The sequence below is a fragment of the Eschrichtius robustus genome, chromosome 12 (genome assembly GCF_028021215.1).
Source record: "Eschrichtius robustus isolate mEscRob2 chromosome 12, mEscRob2.pri, whole genome shotgun sequence".
In the NCBI taxonomy this organism is placed as follows: Eukaryota; Metazoa; Chordata; class Mammalia; order Artiodactyla; family Eschrichtiidae; genus Eschrichtius; species Eschrichtius robustus.
In genome coordinates this window covers 42,287,440-42,309,526 of record NC_090835.1, presented here as the reverse complement: position 1 = coordinate 42,309,526, position 22,087 = coordinate 42,287,440, and the positions used below count along the sequence as shown (strand labels likewise).

Below are 22,087 nucleotides of genomic sequence, written 5' to 3'. Positions count from 1 at the left end.
GTGCAGACATCTGGGTGGTTCAGGGGAGAAAGGAAAATGGATTTTTCAAATAATACCCTATTATACCTTATAAATTTAGTACTATTTGCATATATTACCCTTCTTTTTAAAATTCACTTATTTATTTATTTTATTTTTGGCTGCGTTGAGTCTTCGTTGCTGCACATGGGTTTTTCCAGTTGCAGCGAGCAGGGGGCTACTCTTCGTTGCAGTGCATGGTCTCATCACGGTGGCTTCTCTTGTTGTGGAGCACGGGCTCTAGGCTCACGGGCTTCAGTAGTTGTGGCGCCCGGGCTTAGTTGCTCCGCGGCATGTGGGATCTTCCCGGACCACGGCACGAACCTGTGTCCCCTGCATTGGCATTCTTAACCACTGCACCACCAGGGAAGCCCTGTTACCCATTTTAAGAAGGGATTTTTAAATGTTAAATGTTTTTAATGCACGATATCCAGCCCTTGCTTCAGAGATTCTTACTCAGTTTATTTCAAGGCCAAGCATCTTCATTTTTAACAAACATCTCAGAATTCTGATACAGACAGCACAGGGGACTGTGCTTCAAGAAATCCCGACGTACGGGGCATAGGTGCAATAATTATGTCAAAGGAAGACCTCTTCTGGCCTTAGGGAAACACGGTGATGTCCATAGCCATCTTTACAATACTCCCAACTGTCCTTTTTCACATCTCTTGGGTGAAGTGACCTTGATGCTACAGTTGTTTTGAGATAGGGGCTGTCTTGCGTCTTCTGTTCAAACTTCCTTTTGGTCTTTGGTAATCACATATACCTGAACCGTACGTTTCCCATCTGACCTTTTAATTTACCAGTTTTAATAATGTCTCTGACATGGACCTGTGTTATAAGAGGTCTGTCCTTAGTAGGCTTGGCTGACTTTGGTATGAGAGTGTTTATACAAATATGTTTTAGTTATTTTCTAGTGGACTCTGATGGCAAGGTGGTGACTAACCAGGAAGGCGTGTTCCGCAGCAATTGCATGGATTGTCTGGACAGAACTAATGTGATCCAGAGTCTGTTAGCTCGTCGTTCGCTTCAGGCCCAGCTTCAGGTACAAATGCTGTTTTTCTTTTATCAGATAAACAATATAGCAAAAAAGAAACTTCATCTTTAAAAACCAATAACAAGAAACATTCACATGCCCTCGTCCTAACCCAATTCTTTTTGGTTTTGTGTCTTGCCATCCATGGACGTACACTTTGTCCATAACCATGGTCAGTGTATGTACACAGTTTTAAATTTTGCCTTTTTGCTCTAGCATTATATGTGATCATAGTTTTTAAGAGGTGCATTGTTGTGCTATAATTTACTAAGCCATTTAGGTTGCTACATTTTTGGCTTATAAATAAGACTATAGAGAATATACCTATGTATATTATTATTAGCTTGAATTATTTCCTTTGGGTTAACTCCTGCTGGGTTAAAGAGAATATATACTTTCCAAGAGGGTTATACCAGTTACCCCTAAGACTAGCCAGCAGTGAAAAGTGAATCTTGCCAGCATTAAATATTTTTATTTAGAAAGGTTTTTTTTTCTTCTTTAATAGTACAGAGTAGTACCTCTAAGTTGTTTTCATTTGCACCTGTTTTATTGTTTGGCAAGGGATATTAACTCCCAGGTATAAAGTTTCTGACACGGCTTTGCTTTACCAGTAAGACTGTGTTGTTGAGAAAGAATAGGTATAAATATTTTCTTCTCTTTATATTTGGAATTAAAAATATGTATATCCCAGATTTCCAGATCACATTGGCATTTGTTGTAGGGAGCAAACAAAATGCATCCCAAATGGTTTCCTGCCTAAATAATTTGTAAACGTTCAACTTTATGACAATTTTATGGGACTCAGGGAAGAACTATGGAGGGAAAATACCTCCCTAAATCCTCAAGTAGGACATACCAAAGGAGTGGTTGCCCTCTTTGAGCATTCTCTAGCTTGTATGGTACTGTGTCCTTGTCAGTCTGTTGGATTTATTATACTTCAGAATATATTTTTCAATAGAAACAATATTAGGAATGGTTGTTTCCAAGGCTGATTAACAGAAATCTATTTAACTAGGTTCTGTAATCTGTATTTAACTAATTTACATGCTAAAAATAGTATTATAAAACCTAACCAACCTTCAGAGAGTCTTTGGGCGGGAACCTCTCTAGCCTCAGTGCCAGCTAATGTGAGGACTCCAGTTGTGCCTTTCCCCTTCCAGTGAGGGCAGGTCATTGAGCGTGGGCAGGCCCCATTCTGAGGGAGAGAGAGCGAGATGTCATTTGAGGTGAGCAGTGAAGATGGTGGTTCTAAGAGGGTTGCGGGTCCGAGACAAAGACCAAGGCAGGAGTTCCTAATCTGTGGTCAGTGAACTCCAATGGGGAGTCCATAGAGAGCTTCGGGATGCCCAGGAGTCCTCTGAGATTATATGCAAAGGGCTGTTTGTGGGGAGGTAGGTAGGTAGCATTCATCCCAATTCTCAGACGGTCCCAGGGTTAGGGGATAAGTTTGGAGGTCAGAAGTCTGGAGATGGTGAATTGTGAGGAGGTAGAGGGGTAAAGGCAGTGGAAGGTTGGGGGTGGCAGGAAAGGAGGTAGTAATGGCTGGAATCCTGCAGCAGCCTTCACTCTCCCCCCTCCTTTCCCTTCTGCCCCCGTCTCTGAGTTTACAGTCTTGCCACTGTTCCTCTGGTGCTGGGGCTCAAGGGAGAGTGGGGGCTATGGGCAGAAGGAAGCCCAAAGAGAGGCTTTGCAGCCTGGCCTGAGCGGGAGAGTGCTGTGGTCCCCACATACAGGGAGAGCATCTCCCACGTGCAGCCAGCAGCCAGGAACCAGGAACCATGTGAGATGATCTGGGGACTGTGCTTTTTCTTCCTAAGTCATATGTGCCGAAATCTGTTACACATAAACTTAGGTATGATTCTTATTCCAGAGACTAGGAGTTTTGCATGTGGGACAAAAGCTTGAAGAACAAGATGAATTTGAGAAGATTTACAAAAACGGTAGGTAATTTCTTTAACAGAGGCAAGGTTACTCAAAAGTTTGAAATAAATATTTTGGATTTAGAGCATTGGTTGCCATTTTAATCATTATCAGCTGATTTTTACTTTTTTTCACAGCCTGGGCTGACAATGCAAATGCTTGTGCCAAACAGTATGCGGGAACTGGTGCCTTGAAGACTGACTTTACCAGGCAAGCCATGCTTTAAAATCACATTCCAGACCAGTGGTTCACAGTTCTGGTGCATAGTAGATCACTCGGGCAACTTCTAGACAATAGCAACAGCAAACCACCAGTGCCTGGGCCTCATTTCAGACCAGTCAAGTCAGGACTGCAGGGAGATGAGGCCCAGGCACTGGTGGCTTCTTAGCATCCCTGGGTGCTTCGGATGCACAGCGGGGGTTGAGAACCATGGCTCCTTAGCTTTTCTCAAAACTTAACTGTGCACCTGACTCACCGCAGTCCCACTCAGCAGGTCTGGGGCGGGGCCTGAGATTCTGTACCCAGGTGATGCTGGTGCTGTTCTCACTGGGTAGTGAGAGGGCAGAATGTTTTGAATTTGTTACACATGTGGTTGCGTCTTTTTCTGCTATATGGATTCCCTGGGAGCAAGATAAGATTTCTAGTCTTTTTGCTATTTCATGCCACTTAACCTGGGCTGTGTGTTTCTCTTCTTATTTCTTGTCTTTGCAAGTGGAACTGAGCATTTTTCCTCTTTGTGCCTACTTTGGTAATATTTTAGAAATAGGATACACATTTCTTGGACCCGATATTGGTTTCTGTTGTGAGGTGTCTCCTTCATATATTCAGGGATGTTTTTAAAAAAATCTTTATAATTCACTTATCTCCATACCACATACTTATTGGCTGTAAAACAGTGTGAGAATTTAATATGCAAATCTGTAACTCAAAACTTAACCTCATATTTAACCAGAACTGGGAAGAGAACTCAGTTGGGACTTATAATGGATGGCTGGAACTCACTAATACGGTATTACAAGAACAACTTTTCTGATGGATTTAGACAAGTAAGTTTGTTATTTGATGCTAATTTTTGGTCATTAGGTGGCTGTATCTTTGTACTGTTCTTCAGTAATATAATCATATCTAATTTGGGAGTTACTAATTTCCTTTTTTTCTCTTCTAGGATTCCATAGACTTATTTCTTGGGAACTATTCAGTGGATGAATTAGAATCTCATAGTCCTTTAAGTGTTCCAAGGGATTTGAAATTCCTGGCTGTAAGAAACCTTCATGTTTTTCAAGTTGTTAAAAGCATTGTGTCTGAAGGTATAGGTGGTGCCAACTCCCCTTGATATAAAACATTGTATCTTGTTCTAAATGGAACATAAATATTTAAGTTTCCCGAAGGAGCAGATCAGGGAGAGGAGTAAAATAACTTTGGAATGTTTGTCTTCTTTCAAACTTGAGTGTCTTTCGCGGATCCTTTTTTAAGTGAGAACACAGACGCAAAGGGAGTGTGAGGGTTTCTCATTTCCGGAGACTACTCCCCCGAGGTTCAGGGATTGCCGGAGGCAAACTTGTGACCTGGAAGTTGACTCCTCTGTTCACCAGACTTTTCAAGAGCCTCTCTGGGGTCTCATTCCAGTGGGCAAGGTGTCCTGGAGTGGAGGGGCCTGGTGTCTGGGTTCTCATCTGGGTGACCTCCCTCTGCTTAGCACTCCCTGGTTTGGAGCAAAGCCATGTTTTTTCAGATCTTTTAACCTGTTCGAAGATTTGGGCAGTTATGAACAAAACTCTAAATAATGATGTTTTGCTGAAAGAAAGATATTTTGTATATTAGATTGCAGAAGGGTTTTATTCTCTTTCAAGCAAAGCATGCATAACTGTACAACCATTGATTAGCATCTTACGTGATGGTTTCTCTTTCCATTTTCTTTTCCAGTTGCCTATTATCATGGTTGTCGCCTTTTCCATGTGCATTATCTGTTTGCTTATGGCTGGTAAGTCTGCCCTTGTTTCACATTCTTACAGTCATTTCTTAGAATGTTGAACTTTCCTGTACAGCATCTTAAGTTTGCGCCTATTCAGTACTTGATGTTTCCCTGTTGAATTGAATGAGTAAAGTGGGCAGATGGGAGGATTAGTCCTTAGATGTGACAGAAGGAAAAATGTATACTCAGTAGCTTGATACTTTTTTTTTTTTTTCCACTTAAGCTTTTTAAAATATTTTTTCTTGCTATCAAAGTAGTACATAGTAATTACAGAAAATACAGTTAGGCAAAAAAGAAGATAATGTTATTTATCACCTTGTCTTTCAGAGATAAGCTAATTACTCTTTAACATTGTTTTAATCTTTATAAGTGTGCATTTTTTTTTCAAAAGTGAGATACAAATTTTTTTGTAATCTGTTTTTTCACTGAGCAATATAAATTTTTCCCCATGTTCTTTATTTTTAATGGCTGCACAGTATTCCATTAATGGATGTATAATTTATTTAACCAACCACCTATGTTGGACAAATAAATGTTATTATAGATTAATACATTACTTCTTAAATTTTAATAGCGAAATTGCCTAAGAACCTGAGCTAACAAGGTCTTTATTGGTTTTCTTTTTTCTCTCAATGTTTTTCTGTGTTACTAAGTTAATGGAGACATTTTCATCTTAAATGCATATTAAGTAGTGTTCAGTGCTCTGGGAGTTTGAGTGTGTAACACGTTGCATTGTACCTGGGAGGTGCAGCCTTAGGCACCTCCAGTCTCATCCTCTATCCTGAATTCGCTGGGCTGACATTTCTCTGCCTGGCTGACTTCTGCCATCCTCACGCTCCCCTCTCATGAAGTGTCTCTTTGTTCTCCCACACAGACCTCATCTCCCCCTTTCTGATTTCCACAGCATTTTGTGTACCTCTCTTATAGCACTTTCTTCTTTTAACCTTGTAAGCACCTAGGGATTTCTTCTTCAGAGGTGCTGTACTCTTTGGGGTCCTGAATGCACCCAAGGTGTATTTCTGTTTGTGTGGTAGTTGTTTGCATACTCATTTGTCTTTCTCACTGAATCAGCAACTTTTTGAAGGCAGAGATGGTGTCTTACTCATTGTTTTGTCTCCTGTGTCTGGGATACAGTTTTGCCCTCAGCAAAACTTTGCTGAATTAAGGACTCCTGTTCACCCCCCACAGCCCACACTAATTCTGCCAGCTTCTTGAGGGGAGGCTCAGAACCTGTTCATCTCTGTAATCCCCTCAGTGTTCAGCAGTGTAGGTAGTCATGACACAGGAAGGAGCTGTCCTCTTGTTCCTCTAGGGCAGGGGTTAGCAGACGTTTTCTGAAGAGTCAGATAATATTTTAGATTTTGTAAACTACATACAGTCTCTGTTTGCACAGTTTGTTTTTACAGCTCTTTAAAAATGTAAAAACCATCACAGTACAGAAACAAGCCGAGGACTCTCGAGTGCAGCATCACTGTGTGGCATGACTAGGGGGTCTGTGTCACGTTTGGGGCAGGAAGGAGGAGGACAGGACCAGCTGGCACGTGCTGCTCACAGTTCAGTTCACACCCTAGATCCTTTGGCTTCTTTCTTTAAAACGTTGCCCGTTGGATGCCATTTTCTGGGAACCACTCCACTGCTGAATTAGTTTTGTTATTTTGGTCTTTTTATATACTCACATTTCCCTGTGGAACCTCTGGAAAGGCAGGGAAGTCAAGACCAAGACTCAGCGTGAACAAACGGACCATTCCTTTGGGGAGTGTCCTAGAGTGGGCTTGTGAGGAACTGCTTTTTTCTTTATCCAAAAAGAGTTTTAAAACCCAGAGCTGTCAAAATTAGCAATTGTGGAAATTTGAATGTTTTCAAGTGAAAAGATATTGGATGCTGTGGATAGTAACATCTCGTGTCAGTTAATTCTTGTAAAGTTATGATCTTTGTGGTGTTTAGATATGACAGTGTCTGATTTCTAGCCCCTACTTTGGTATTTAAGAGAATAGCAAATAAATGCAAGCATGTTCTCTGACAGCTTATTAGGAAAGTGTCTACACCCTGAATTTCCTTTCTGGCGTGCTCTCTTACTGGCTGTTGACCTCTGCATGTTTCCCTGTCAGCAGGTGAGGCCAGTACTATTGCAGGAGAGAAGCAGCACTGGGTTCATCTATTCAAGGAGTAGAACAAAATAGATCTTTTCCCATTGGCCTGCTGCTTCCTTCATGTACTCTAGACTTTGAAAAAAAATGCGTATCAGGAGAGTTGTGTTAAATATGTTGTTAAAATATGTTGTATGTATTGAGTTTCGTTTTATACACTTCAATACATAACTTTTCTGAAGCATGTATATTTGTAAAGTTATTCTCCATAACAGAAAAACCCGAATGAACTTTCTGGCCAACCCAGTATTTTTTGCGTAGGCATTTTGGTAGTAGCTGATACCTGTCATAGATAGGACTGTGAACTAATCTATTAGTAATAATTTCTTATAATATTTAAGTATATAATCTAAAACTAATAATTACTATTTGCTTGATATAACCTGAAATTAGTTTAGTCAAGTGGTTCTCAAAATGTGGTCTCTTGACCTGTAGCATCAGCATAATCTGGGAACTTGTTAGAAATGCAGATTCTTGGACGCCACCCCAGGCCTGCTGAATGAGACAGACACTCTGGGGTTGAGCCCAGCAGCTGATTCTTTATCGAGCCCTGAAGCGGATTCTGATGCCAGCCAGAGTTTGAGAACCACTGGTTTAAACCTTAATTGAGAGGTTCTTATATTTTTCCTTTGGATGTGTTTGTAAACTTTAATGTTGTCAAGATGTGCTAAACGGCTGAAAGCTGGATCTAGTATCAATGAAATGACTTGTTATTTATCAGCTCTTTGTTTTTTAAAATCAACAGGTGACACCTGGACAGAAACACTGGCCTATGTGCTCTTCTGGGGAGTTGCAAGCATTGGAACATTTTTTATTATTCTTTACAATGGCAAAGATTTTGTTGATGCTCCCAGATTGGTCCAGAAAGAAAAGATAGACTGAATTTGTGTCTGTGGAAAGCGGCTTGGCTTGGAAGATTCCATTATGCAGAACTGGAGTCTTTACTGACCCGCTTTCCACATCAGCCCAAGGTCTTTTTAAATCCTTTATCCAGAAGCACATCTTGCGCTTGGTGTGGGGGTGATGACTTAGAATTGATCTGATGTTACTGCCTTGATGATCTCTTTACTATTGGGATGGTTATATTTATAATTTGAAGCTATTCTATAATTAAAATGTAACCTCAATTCAGCTCTCGGAATGGAAGGAATCTATTCATTGTCAATTTAATCAGCTGTTGCAGAATAAGTAATATATTTTAAAAAAATCTAGCTTCTTTCCTTATTTAAAACAGTGAAATTATTTTTCTAGCTCAGTTTATTGTCACTGTAGAAGCAGTTGCTGTTAGCAAGCATACTTTTCCATACATCTTTGGACTTTTCTTTAGTTTAATAATAAGCTAACTCTACTCTGTTTATAAAATGTCTTTTACATACATCAAGTAGTTGGACGAAATAGTCTGTCACTACATGGTAGGAAAGAGGAGACCAGGGTCTGGTGTTCCTTTGGAGCTTCAGTTGGGCTGCGTTATGAGTTCAGTCAGCTTGAGCTGTGCAGTTTAAGTGTGATGAAAAAGGTTCAGGTGTATTTTATCTTTTTTAAAAGGTGTAAATGAAATCAAAGAATGTGAAGTCTCTCTCTTATGCTAGAGGTCCAAAGCCGCCTCCGTTTTCAGGATTGCCCCAGTGTGGAAAATACCCTTGGCTGGTCAGCTCCTTCCTCCTGGACCTTTCGGTTTCTTGGGGGTCTTTCGTGGAGACATGCAGGCCTCTGAGCGGGTCTTGTGCTGAATCCGATCCGATGTTGCACTTGGAGGCAGCAGCTGCTTTTCCACGCACGGTAGTGTCGATGCTTTTCCCTCTTTAAGGGTTTTTGTTAGCTGTCAGTAACAGTGTCTAAAATTCAGTGCTTCCAGGTAGTTACAGCTCTCCAAATCAAGGACCAACTTAAACTTTAATTTATGTGCAGAAATAAATCTGAAAAATACACTCTAGAAGCTGTGCATAGGTCTAATTATAAGTCAGACTGTATATTCAAATTGTAATTATGAGGTTTAAAAATTAGAAAAGTATGTAAGGAAGTATAATTGCCACTATTTTAAAATAGTTCAATTAAATACTGCTACAATATTTGTGTTGTGCTTGAAAATATGTACAGTTTTTTCAATGGTAATACCTTTTCCTGTCCTTAAATATCTCTAAAGAGCGCCTTGATTTTAACATTACCTTTTTTCCAACGTTATCTTTTATAAACATTAATAAGAGTTGTTGCTTTTAGAAACTCTAAAGGAAATAATAGCTGGAAAACCCTCTGTAGCTTAAAGTCAGTCATTAAAACTCACAATAGGGTAAGTAATTAGAACTACCTACTTTTAACTTGTAAATAAGCATAATTCGTTCCAAAGAGGAAATAATCGAAACTTAGTTCATGTCTACTGTAATGTACTACTCAGATGCTACTGGGCATTTCACATTAAGAACTTATTTCAACGACCACAACAAAGACCAAATATGAACTGCTGATGTGGCTGTTTTGCAGTGAATGGGCTAATGTTGGTGCGTTAGATCTTAAGGTATCAATGTTTCAGAACCCTGCAATGATTGTATTTCTAAATTCATGTACTGTCCATCCGTAAGTGAAAATAAAATGTCATATTCTTTTCTAACTAATGTTGGTGTCATTCCTATACCTTGTCTTACAAAGGGATGTTCTTTTTTATAAAAATCATGCAAAGCAATGTGTGGTCATTATAGAAAAATTAGACAATATAAGTAAGCAAGAAAATGAGTAGCTTCTGAAATTCTACTTTCCAGTTATGGCCACTTGAAAAATTGTGTTTATCCTTATAATTATTTTTCAGTTACAGATATTCCAGGGGAATATTTAGTATAGTGTTCATTAAATGATGTCCCCTGTATTCCCACCTCCAAATTGTAATTTCTTTTTCAAAATGATAGAGGCTGTCAACCAAGAAGTGGGACAATATGCTTATTAGAAAACGTCCTCTCAGGCCACAGGAAGGTGTCAGGGAGCACGAGGGAAATGCTGATGTAGACACCTCGGCGCCTAGGAGACCCTTGCACGTGTGTGTGTGGTGTGTGAAGGGGTGTTTTGGGGGGAAGTGGCTTAAACAAGGGTTTGGGGGTTTTTCCTCCAGCTTGCCTAAGAGTCCTGATGTCAGAAGTTTTCCTACTACTGATAAATTACGATACATCTTTAAAATATTATGTTCTTTGGCACATGGACCTCTCCACCTTGGCAGTTTGGTTCACCAAAGCCAGCAAGATGGAAGTCACAGTCTTTTTTAACCTAATCTCAGAAGTGTCATCCCATCACTTGTGCCATATTCTATGCATTAGAAACAAGCCACTAGATCAGCTCACTCGGGGAGGGGATTACACAGGGCATGAATACCGGGAGGTGGGGCCCTCTGGAAGTCTGTTCCCACAGCCTGTAAGGAGAGAAAAACCCAAAGTCATGATTCAGAGCTGGTGCTGGAGGGAATCGGATGTTTCCTGTGCTGTGCCTTTGAGGTCTTTTGCCTGTTTCTGTTAGATTGCTTGTCCTTAAAGATTTCTGAAATTCTTTATAGTCTGGAGAGTAATTCTTTGTTGCTTATATGTACTACATATGTCTTCTTCTAGTTTGTGGCTTGTCTTTCCATTTTCTTGTGGTTACTTTTGGTGAAAGAAGTGTATAATTTCAATGGTGTTGAATTTACCAAAAGTTTCCTACCATCCCTTGTGCCTGGGTAAGACAACATTGCTCAACTCCAAGGGACTTCTTTTCACATAATTTTGCTTTTTCACTTTAGGTCTTTTCTCCATTCTATAAAGTAAGGAAATGGTCTGTGTCAATCCAGGTAGATCAGATTATGCTGCGGTAACAAATGATCCCCAAATCTCAGTGGCTTTAAAAAAATGAAGACTTATTTCTCACTCATTCTCTGTATCCTTCAAGGGTCTGCTGCAGCTCTGCTACATGACATCTGCATCTTGGGACCCAGAGCGACGGAACAGCTTCACACAGAAACATTACCAGTTGTTCTGGCAGAAAGAAAAGGGAGAAGTTTCTGCTTGAAGGTGACAATCTCTTCCGTTCACATTTCATTGGTCAAAGCAAGTCGCACGGCCATACTTGAAGTGATGGAGGGAGGAGAGTGTAGCCCCTGGGGAGGGACTGTGTGCTGTCATCCGACACAGGCCCCAGTTTTCTTTTCCCACTGGGTTAACGGGAAGAGTCAGCAGAGAGCCTTCCCGACTCCCTCCGTCCTGCTGTGCGGTGCTGCCACTGTCACACATCAGGCTCCCCTCCACTTGCGGGGTTTTGGCTTTCTGTTCTGTCCCATTGGCCTGGGTGTTTTCACTGCTGAGAACTCTTCCTCACTCAGCCGTGTCTTGCAGGATGGCCTGGCTCTTCCCTGAGCTCTGGGCCCCCAGCTTCTCAGTCTGTTCGGCAAAGCGTTTTCCTGAGTGTGTTTGGAATAACACGAGTCCTGTGTGCTCAGAGCTGTTTTCTGACAGTAGGGATCTGTGGTGAGGACCGTTTGGAAACATTGGGTTAAACATAGTCAAAGACTTCTCTCAACTCTCGGACTTGTCAGAGGTTTGACTCCCCTAGAGGGGGTGTATGCAACGCAGCAGCACCCAGACTTTTTTGGTCTGTGGAATTTTTTATTTACAGAGCATCTCAATAGGACCATTCTGTGAAATTGATTTTGAATAAGGCTCGCATGAGGGCGAGCACTCTGGCCTTGGAGTTAAAGAAAACATGGGCTCTAATTTATATTTGAACCTCACTTGTGTGTTGAACTTCGTCTCTTAACTCTAAATTCTTGGATTCTCATCCATATGGCAGTTCCCTAAGATCACACATGCACACGGACACACACCCCTGCTGAGAAACCCAGGTAAATCTACAGGCGGGAGCTCTTCCTTGATGTCCAGCTCTCATCCTCTGTGTTGGATATCACGCAGAGGCTCCATAAATGGGATTTCACTGCAGGGGTGGAGGGGGAGAGACAATTAAAAGGAGTTGTGACATGTTTAATTATTACCACGAATGCCCTGGTGGTCCTGCGTGAACTGGTCAGATGGCCTGTTTGTTCTTAGCGCTTCCCTTTATAGGTTATTCTGAGCATGACTTTGTCTTTGCTTTTTGTTTTAGCCAAAGGCCCAGACTTTTGTCTTTCTTCATTCACCATTTTCAGTGATGTGTGCCTGTTGCCTGTTTACTTTTCTAGCTGTAGGAAGCTAAAGTATCATCTATTAAAATATCATGTTACATTTTATGTCCTAAATTGAGCTCCTATTAGACTTCGGTTTAAACATAGACTCTGAGGTTAGGAGAAGTAGGAAGTACAGGTTGTAAGTCATGTTTAGGAGAATTTAAGATGTCCTTCTCCTGACCTTTTGGGAGCACACATTCTCCTGGGTTCTGTCCAGCTTTACTCACAACTCCATTGCCTACTGATGTCTCCTCTCTGCTTTATCCCTGTTCTAGTTATCTATTTCTGGAAAGTAATCTCACAGTGTTGCGAGTTAGGAATGGAGCCTGGCACAGCTGGGTGATCTCTTCTGTTCCAGATGGCACTGACAGAGGTCACTCAGTGATACTCAGCTGACAGAGGGGCTGGTCTCTAGTCCGTGCTGGTTTGGTGCTGTACAAGGGTGGCTGGAAGGTGGCCCAGCTGGTTCTGTGAGCTGGAGCACCTCCATGTGGCTTTGCAGCACGGTAGCCTCAAGGTAGTAGGACTTCATACCTGGTTGGCTCAGGGCGGCCGGAGTGAGTGTTCCAGCAAACCCGGTGGAAGCTTGCATGGCCTTTTATGATCTAGCCTCTAATGTCCAGTGGTGTCCCTTCCGCCATATTCTATTGGAGCACTCACAAGCCCACTCAGATTCAGGGGGAGGGACACAGACCCCCTCTCTCAATGAGAAAGATGGAAAAGAACCTGTGGCCCTGTCTGAACACATGTTGGATTTTTTTGTAGGCTTTGGTCCTAAGCCCTCTTCTCCATGTACACACTTACCCCAGGTGATGTCATTTAGACCCATGGTTTTACAATAGCATCTTTATGCTGTGACTCCCAAATATATACCTCTAGACTGGACCTTTCCCAGAGGTTCAGATTCTAATGTTCTGCTGCCTACCAGATATTCCCACCTGATTCACAGGCATCTCAAACTCAGTACGGTCAAGCAGAGCTCTTTTTCCCCCCCGCCCCCCCCCCCCCGAGCTCTTGATTTATACTCTGCAGACTGGTTCCATGCCGAGTTTTCTCCATCTCAGGAAACGCCACCAGCATCCACCCAGTAAGTCAAACATTTCACCCCTCTCCTCTCAACTATGCATCCAGTCCATAAAGCAAGTCTTGGCAACTCTCCCCTGCCAAAATATAACTCGGACCCACCTATTCCTCTCCATATTAATTTCCAAGTCCATGCCACCATCATCTTTCCCATGGACTTACTAAAGTAGCTCCTGGAATAATTTTCCAAGGTCCCCATTTACAACCCTCTCCAGTCTGTTCTCCATAGCTACAAGTGATCTTTCAAGTGTAAACTAGATGACGCAGGGCCCCACGTTAAACCCTCAGGTGAGATTCTGTTGCTCTTTGAAGAAAACCGAAGCTCTTTGCTGTGGCCTATAAGGCCTTATATGACCTGGTCTCTGCCCACTTCTCCAAGCTCATCTCCCATAGCTCCCCTCCCCAGTCCAACCACAGGCCTCCTTTCTGCTCTTTCTCCCCTGAGGGCCTTTGCACTGCCATTGCCTCTGCCTGGACAGACCTTCCAGCAATTCCAATAACTAGTTCGTTCATTCTTCAAAATTCAGTCCACATATCTCCTCCTCGACCACCTGATTGAAGCAGTGTCCCTCTCACGCCATCACTTGGCCCATTTATTTCCTTCTTAGAAAAGATCACAGTCTGTAATTATATCATTTGTTATCATTGTCTCTTTCCCCTTCTAGAATCTAAGAGCCATGAAGTCCAGGGACCAGAACTTTCCCCAGAGCCTACACAGGGGCTGGATTGTAATATACTCCATAAAGGCTGATCCTATGCAGGTGGGCAATACGAAAGGACACATGATTCACATGTAAGAGACTGGTCAGAAAATTCTGGTTGAGAATTTCATATTTGTAGATGTACTTTTTGCCTTGCAAAAGGATTGTTTAAATCGCTCGTTTTTTTTCTTCCTCTGACTGGATGTTGAGTAGAAAATGGTTGGGTGAATTAATTCTCTTCCCCAGCTTTTCTGTCTATAAAGTGGAACAGCCATAAGTTAATTTTTCTCTGTAAAATAACTTATACAGAAATCTAACACAATAGTTTACACGCTCTTTCCACCCCAGGACAGTTCTGAGGTCACACCCAAACCTATTGTGTGGGTTCTCATGGCCTCAGCCAACAAGGGATCCTGAGGTGGGCAGACTGCCCAGGGCACCTCTCAAAAGGGTTGGAAAGATTCTGCAGCAATTCGGAAGAGCTCACATTCTGTTTAAATCCAGCAAATTAGAATTTTTTCCCCTAATTTCTCTTTTGGATGCTACCCTTCCTGTTATCATGTGATCCTCTTCTCACGTGATGGCCTTCATACACTGCATTGGTGCAGTTTCACTGCATGTGAGGAAGCAAACATAGAGAAGGCAGTAGAAAAGAGACCAGATGGATTCTCCTTTATTTTCTTTTTTTTTTTTTCAAAATTAGCTAGTATGTTTACATAAGGAGGGAAAATCTTGGGTTGAGAGGTCTCAAAACAAAACTACATTTCATAAGTGACCAAAAAAGACCTAGAGATATATTTGTTTAGGGTTTTATTTATGACAATTGCTAAAAAAACCCAAACATTTCCCTCCCTGATTCTTTAGAACTAAGTGAAGAGTAGGTGTGTTTTTAGTATAATCAGAAAGCTTTCTGGAGTCCGTGTCTGGCTCTAATGTCATTGTACTGCTAAGGGCACAGGGATGGAACGTGCCTTTTTCTCTCCAGCTTATTGGAAGAGGGTGGACAAATGTTAAGATGACTGCTTTTGTGCAGTCCCTAGAAAATAGTCAAAGAATTCAAAGAATCTTTTGAAACAGGACTTAGTGGTTCAAGAGGATTACTATGAAATGTTCTGCTCTTCGTGCGTTCTCAGAAAGCAGAATAAAACTGAACCCAAGCTGGAGACATTTTCATCTGGAGCACATTAGTCTATAATAATGGGACTTCATCTATTTGAGTTCTGTGAGCAAAAATTATTCTGGAGAAATAACTTTTCCATACAATTAGAAATGCTCAAAAGTGCTTTCAAACTTTTAAAGGTCACTTTCGATGCAAGTGTGCCTAAATATATGACACATTTTCCTTCTCTCTTAAATAGGGCCCCGGTTCTCAGATTTGGCAGGTTCCAGGGCGTGGCCTGGACACCAGGAGTTTAAATGCTCCCGGGTGGTTTGAATGGACACTGAGGTGGAGGACCACTGAAGTACAGCAACTGTGAATTAAAGAGCCGCTCTAGAACAACATTTGTGTCTACGCTCCTGAGGATACCTAGCATTCAGGGCTGAAATACCCAGGTGATGACCAACCCCCGAGGGGCGGCCCCTGTTGTAAGACAGTGACCGGGGCTGGGGGCTCGGAGGCTGTGACCCGTAAGGATTCAGGAAGAGACTCTGTGCTGTGTATTTGCTGCCGAGTGTGCTCACTCTCCAAGCCTTTGATAGCTGAGGTTTTGTGACACCGAAGAACCCTCTGATGAGAAATCGGAGGACTGACTAGTTGTGGTAAGTAAATGCTGGTTCATGCATTTTAAAGCCAAGTGATTTTTTTTTTTTTCTTTTCCATTATGGTTTATCACAGAATATTGGATATAGTTCCCTGTGCTAGAGTAGGACCTTGTTGTTTACCCATTCTATATATAATAGTTGGCATCTGCTAATCCCAGCCTCCCAATCCATCCTTCCCCCCACGCCCCCTCCTCCTTGGCAACCACACGTCTGTTCTCTGTGTCTGTGAGTCTGTTTCTGTTTCAGATAAGTTCATTTGTATCATATTTTAGATTCCACATATAAGTGAGATCATATGGTATTTGTCTTTCTCTTTCTGACAGACATCACTTAGTATGATCATCTCTAGGTCCATCCATGTTGCCGCAAATGGCATGATTTCGTTGTTTTTTATGGCTCAGTAATATTCCATTGTAGGTATGTACCACATCTTTATCCATTCATCTGTTGATGGACATTTAGGTTGTTTCCATGTCTTGGCTATTGTAAATAGTGCTGCTGTAAACATAGGGGTGCCTGTATCTTTCTGAATTATAGTTTTGTCTGGATACATGCCCAGGAGTGGGATTGCTGGATCAGATGGCAACTATTTTTAGTTTTTTGAGGAACCTCCATACTGTTTTCCATAGTAGCTGCACCAGTTTACAGTCCCACCAACAGTGTAGGATGGTTCCGCTTTCTCCACACCTTCTCCAGCATTTGTTATTTGTAGACTTTTTAATGATGGTCATTCTGACTGGTGTGTGACATTTTGATTTGTAGTTTTGATTTGCATTTCTCTAATAATTAGTGATGTTGAGCATCTTTTCATGTGCACGTTGGCCATCTGTATGTTGTCTTTGCAGAAATGTCTATTTAGGTCTTCTGCCCATTTTTGGATTGGGTTGTTTATTTTTTGTTGTTGACTTGTATGAGCTGTTTGTATATTTTGGAAATTAAGCCCTTGTTGGTAACATCATTTGCAAATATTTTCTTCCAGTCCATAGGTTGTCTTTTTGTTGTGTTTATGGTTTCTTTTGCTGTGTAACAGCTTAAGTTCATTTAGGTCCCATTTGTTTATTTTTTGCTTTTATCTCTGTTCTCTCGGGAGAGTGACCTAAGAAAACACTGGTGTGATTTATGTCAGAGAATGCTTTACCTATGTTCTCTTCTAGGAGTCTTATGGTGTCGTGTCTTATATTTAAGTCTTTAAGCCATTTTGAGTTTATTTTTGTATATGGGGTGAGGGTGTGTTCTAACTTCATTGACTTACATGCGGCTGTCCAGCTTACCTAACACCACCAAGTGGTCTTTTTATGGGCATCAGGTGAAGCTGGAAGTTCACGACTGCCTAAGACCTTTCTAATGCCTATTCTTGTTATAGGGAAGTTTATGGCATGAAAACGAAGTTTTAAAAGAAAAGCCATCTCTAGCTGATTTCCCAGGTGAATGTTTAAGTGTCTTTAAAGATGTCTGTACAAATCTACTCAAAGAAACTTTGTGTGCTTCACTGAGAACATGGAATTCAGGAATGTTAGAGCAGTAAGGGACCTCCTCACTTCCGGGATAACCTTGACCTACTTATTGCAGTTAAAAGACAGGAGACGTTTCACAAGGTGGACTAATGCTGTATGATAAATAGTGTGTCTTCACTTACTGGGTGTTCTGTTTGGGAGCCATCTTTCTATACATTTTAGAAAACTTATGTACAGATAAATAATTTAAAACTAAATTATGGTCATGGTCTTTCCTATAAAGAGTTGGTCATCATATCCAAATATAACCTTAGGTCTATGGGAAAGTTAGCTTCACTTTCATCCTCATAGAGGCTCTGGCAGCTCTTCAGTGCCGTGAGACACCAAGGCCGAAGGTGGTTTGGGGTTGTTCGTAGAGAGGACTGGTCTTGGACCCACTGAGAGGCCTCAGATTAGGGAAAAGTGACTCCTTTTGTGAGCTCCAAACAAAGGCCTTCTTTCTTTATGGCCAGTCAATCCTATTAGCGAAGGAGAACACAGTGACTGCAGGTTCACTGTGACTGAAAAAAGAACTAATTTTGCATTGATGACATTCAGATTAGTCATCTTAGTTAAAAAACTCCTTTTCAAAATTCTCTAAAAATGAATGCCTGCTAGTATTTTGGGATCTCTTCAGAAAAAAAAAATTCCTTAAATTTTATCCCATAAAAACTGTAGTCAAATTTCAGCTCCCGGTGTGCCCTACTTCTAGGACTTTGCTAGAGTCAAGCAGTTGTCTTCAAGACTGGCCGTGAGAATTCTGCCTCCGTGGTGACAGGTAGGAAGCACCGTGTGTGACTTGGCGGGGGGGGGGGGGGGGGGGGCGGGCGGGGTGGCTCGGTGAGCAGGGTGTGTGTCCTCCCGAAGGGAGTCTTCTTTCTTTTCACCTTCCTAATCCTTTCTAGAGAAGACGAGTGCTTCCGGAGTCAATATTTCCAAAAGCAGCTGAGGCGGCTCCATCTGTACGTAAGTAGCTGTAAGATAGTGAGCGGCTGACGGCAGTCTCGGGGAAGCCCAGCTCTCAGGCCACGGAGGCTGTGTCTCCCCGCTTGAGGTGGCGCACGATGAAAGTCCCCAGGGCCCCCAGGGGGATGCACATGGTAGAGGAGGCCACGAGCAGCCCAATGATGGCCAGTGCATACGGGGGGTAGTCCTTGGTCACAAGCTGGCCCTGAAGAAGGAACCTGAGTGTCAGAAGAAAGAACCTCCCGTGCGGAACCTTCTGAGGGCACCACCCCTCCTGGCCTCAGGCCCTCCGGCGGGAGGAAGAGAGCATCTGCGGCCGGGCATCCTTCCACCCGGGGCTGCCCCAGCTCTGCGTGCAGGTCACTAGTGGCTCTGCTGGGCAGACTAACTCCCCCTGTGCATACTCTTTGGAGCTACCTGGAAAGAGCAACCATGAGAATAATCCAAGGCTTATGTTCAAGGCAGCAGCAGGGCACCTAAATGTAGGGGCTACCCTTGCCCAGTGCTGTCCAAACACAGCAGCCACCGGCATAGGTGGCCATTGAGCACTGGGAATGTGGCCGGTGATGCGCAAGAAGTGAATTTTAAATTTTGTTTAATTTTAATGAGTTACATTTCAATAGCCACAAGTGGTTATTAGCTTCTGTGTCCAGCAGCACAGCTCTCATCTCACGAGAAGTGTTGATGGACCTCAGGACTTAGGACTTAGTTGGAAGAATGATGGATGTTTCCCTAAATGCAAAACTGATGGGAAACCAGTTGAGGCCCAAAAGCCAATAAATGCTACACTACCTTTCCACAAAGGAACCAGAGGACAGCTAAGTCCAGGGAGCAGGCACTTGCTGTCAACCAGAGTACGTACGGTTTGTAAACCAAAATGCCACACGGAGTGTGGCCGCGGGAACCAGCCCACAGACTTCTGTTGCTCATCTGTTGTTACTCTGTGTTCTGTGTGATGAGTACAGGAATTGGGAGGAAACATAAATGATTTTAGCAGTTTGACAGCATAATCCTTTGTCTGCTGAATCTGATACATATCGGGCGCTTGTATTTGCTCTACCTTGTTTTTAAGGAAGTCACTGTTTGTTTGTTAATTGCATTTTCCAAAAGTATCAGGCTGCATGGCCTGGAGGAAACACCCTGCTCCTCCACTGCGGGGTGGGAAGCCCTGCTCGGCATCACTGCCAGAACCGGACGCAGGGGCGCCTTCCCAGCCGCGGCGCAGCGTGGAGTGTGTGGATGGAGCACGGGCCCTGTGCACCCTGTCTGCACACTCCACACACACCATGTGCCAAGGGGCAGCATCTTCTACCCACAGGGAAGGAAACCCAAATTGGTCAGTTGTATTACTTTCCTTAAAAAGTAAATCTTTTTTATGAGAGTGTGTCTGTGCAGGGACAGCCAAGGCTGACCCTCGGGCCCGGTGCAGTGATACGGCTGTCCAGGTTGTTAAAACACTGATGTGCTGCCCTCTGCTGGGTGAGCAGATGCAGCCCAGCCTCCTGAGTGCCCCCCTCAGTCCCCCGTTCTGTCCCAGCAGCTCCAGTGTAAACGCCAGTCCCTGCCCCGCCCAGCTCCTCAGGGGCCCTGCCCTCCAGCCTTGCTTGGCCTTTCCTGAGTGGCCTCAGCGGACAGAGGCCACTCAGGAAGTGCTGGACGGAATCTCACTCTCTTCACTGCAGCCCGTGTTGAAAAACTCACAGCCCAGCTCCGCTGTCCTGGGCTGAGTATTTTTACATACCTGGGTGATGTTTCCACGTTGTGACAAATAACCTACCCCCACCCTGGAGAGAGTTCCTTGGTTTCAGCAAACTAGAGGCCCGTGCTCGCTCACGAGCCTGGGGCCCGAGATGGCAGATAGATAGCTACCTGGGAGGCATCCCAGGCTTGGTACTGCAGGGTCCCCGTGATGATGTAGTCACTCAGGTAGAAGACAAAGAGGCTGATGATGAGCAGCGGGCTCACGCCGCCCCACATGGCCTTCCAGTACCAGTTCAGAGCGTGTCCAGTCATAGCCTTCAGGTCGCTTTCGAATCTGTTTGGAGGTGGGGAGAGAAAGCTTGGATTATCCATGCTGTTGCAGCCAGGCAGTCCAGGCCACACCTCCCCGTCTGCTCAGGAAGATTCTGTGCTGGGCGCCACTGATGTTTGAACACGACCACTGGGCCGTCTCTGATTCCTTCTGGGGGTCCTGGGGGCAGGGAGGGGAGAAGGGCTGAGGCCGCCACAGAGGGGGCAAAGCAACCACCCATAGGTGAGTGGACATGAGAGGCCATCCTCCTGGTGCTGGCCTGCAGCTGGAGGCGGCTGCTGTACAGCAGAGGGCCTGGCGGGGCGCCTGGGAAGCCAGTCCTCAACACCAGGGGACCCCGAGGGCAGCCCTGCTCCACCCCTCCCACCCTGCTGTCTGTCAGCAACTCTCCTTCCCCCTAGAAACGCCCCCAGAGGGGAATCGCTTTTGTCCCCTGAAACCAGAGCAGGTTTTCTGGGGCAGCGGGAGGCAGGACCAAACCTGAAGGAACCGGAAGCACCTTGGCCCTGACCCGTTGGAGCTGGCATGGAGCGCTGCTTCCCAGGTGTAGCTGCCTGCAGCCCACCGTTGTGATTCCCATCGTCTGGGGGCTTTTTTTTTTTAATTGACTCTTTTACCGGAATTTAGCAATAGCATGACAATATCCGTTTTACCATGGATTGGACAGGCTAATCATATATTTTTCTGGGACACACACACACACACACACACACACACACGAGTATGGAAAGTATCTCAGCACTTTGGGAAATGCTGACCCAGCCACCTCCCCATTTCCCAGGGGAGGGGACTGAGGGCCAGGGCTGTGGTGTGACTTGCCTGAGGGCACCCAGCTAGTGGCCGACCCAGGCCCAGCATCCGGATTGGTGTCTTACCTCCAGTCCAGGGCCTTTGAAACTGCTCCCCACGGCGGAAGAGGCAGCCATGGGGGAGGAGAGGGGGCCGGGTGAGACTGTCACAGCGGGAACCACAGCCCCTGCCTCTCCTGGACCCTGCGGTGTGTCCATCACCACCTGCCCCCCTGCTGCCACTGACCTAGCAGGACCCTGGGCTGTAGACCACAAAGACCCACGTGCATAATGTGAACACCTGGGATTCTCGAAACTACATGTGGCAGAAAGTGTTGTGAGGCATGGCCTTCATGGGTGGGTTTCCGGGGCAGTTGGCAGGGGCGGGGCCTCCTTACCGCCTCAGTCCGTACAGGTAACACACGGCGACCGTCTCCACCAGGACAATGAGCAGCAGGGGCAGCGTGGCAGCGTAGTCGTTGAAGATGTCGAACCAGTAGTTGCCGGCCTCCATGGTGAACACCAAGCCGATGGCACAGTTGACGAGGCACACCAGACCTAGGAACACAAGGCCACCTGCCTGAGACCCCGGCCTGTGCACCCAGCTTTCTGTGGGGCCCAAGAGCCATGGACCCTGAGGAGGCGCTGGCCATTCGTTTCATCCGCATGGGCTGGGGGAGCCGTCATGGAGCGGCGCCTCTGCGTGTGTGTGCCACGTGTGTGTGTTGGGGAGCATGGGGCAAAGGTGTTGCGAGGAGTGCCAGCAGGACTTCCTGCTGTTAATTCATGGAGCTGTCCAGTAGCGGGGAATCAAACTCGGTGGGAAAGAGAAACTTGTAGGCGTTGCTGTCTAGGGGAATCTCACCCAGGCTATGGGTCTGGTGACTCTGTTTATCCCAGCAACTCAGCCACTGAGCTCATGGGAAGTGAATCAGGGGAGGAGATTTGAGCTGCAGGGCACCCCTCACGGGACCCCCTAGAGAGGATTCACATCTGACCA

General features: G+C 44.3%; 2 protein-coding genes across 4 annotated transcripts in view; one reads left to right on the top strand and one right to left on the bottom strand.

Annotated features, from left to right (window-relative positions):
• Nucleotides 1-9,702, top strand: part of SACM1L (SAC1 like phosphatidylinositide phosphatase) — a 57,705-nt gene extending 48,003 nt beyond the window's left edge. Inside the window, exons 14-20 of the mRNA XM_068558985.1 lie at nt 925-1,063; nt 2,925-2,994; nt 3,112-3,184; nt 3,927-4,020; nt 4,140-4,232; nt 4,898-4,955; nt 7,839-9,702. Coding sequence (XP_068415086.1) covers nt 925-1,063; nt 2,925-2,994; nt 3,112-3,184; nt 3,927-4,020; nt 4,140-4,232; nt 4,898-4,955; nt 7,839-7,975 — 664 coding nt within the window. The 3' untranslated portion in view covers nt 7,976-9,702. The remainder of the gene's footprint in view (nt 1-924; nt 1,064-2,924; nt 2,995-3,111; nt 3,185-3,926; nt 4,021-4,139; nt 4,233-4,897; nt 4,956-7,838) is intronic.
• The window catches only part of SLC6A20 (solute carrier family 6 member 20), a 66,039-nt gene that overhangs the window by 4,365 nt on the left and 39,587 nt on the right, over nt 1-22,087 (bottom strand). For 2 of the 3 annotated variants that reach the window (XM_068558989.1, XM_068558988.1), the window contains exons 9-11: nt 21,486-21,645; nt 20,137-20,302; nt 18,129-18,472 (exon numbers count right to left, since the gene is read on the bottom strand). In XM_068558989.1, the coding sequence (XP_068415090.1) occupies nt 18,323-18,472; nt 20,137-20,302; nt 21,486-21,645 (476 nt within the window). In that variant the 3' untranslated portion in view covers nt 18,129-18,322. Of the gene's footprint in view, nt 1-18,128; nt 18,473-20,136; nt 20,303-21,485; nt 21,646-22,087 lie in introns of those variants that run through there. The other variant, XM_068558986.1, reaches the window with a different exon arrangement.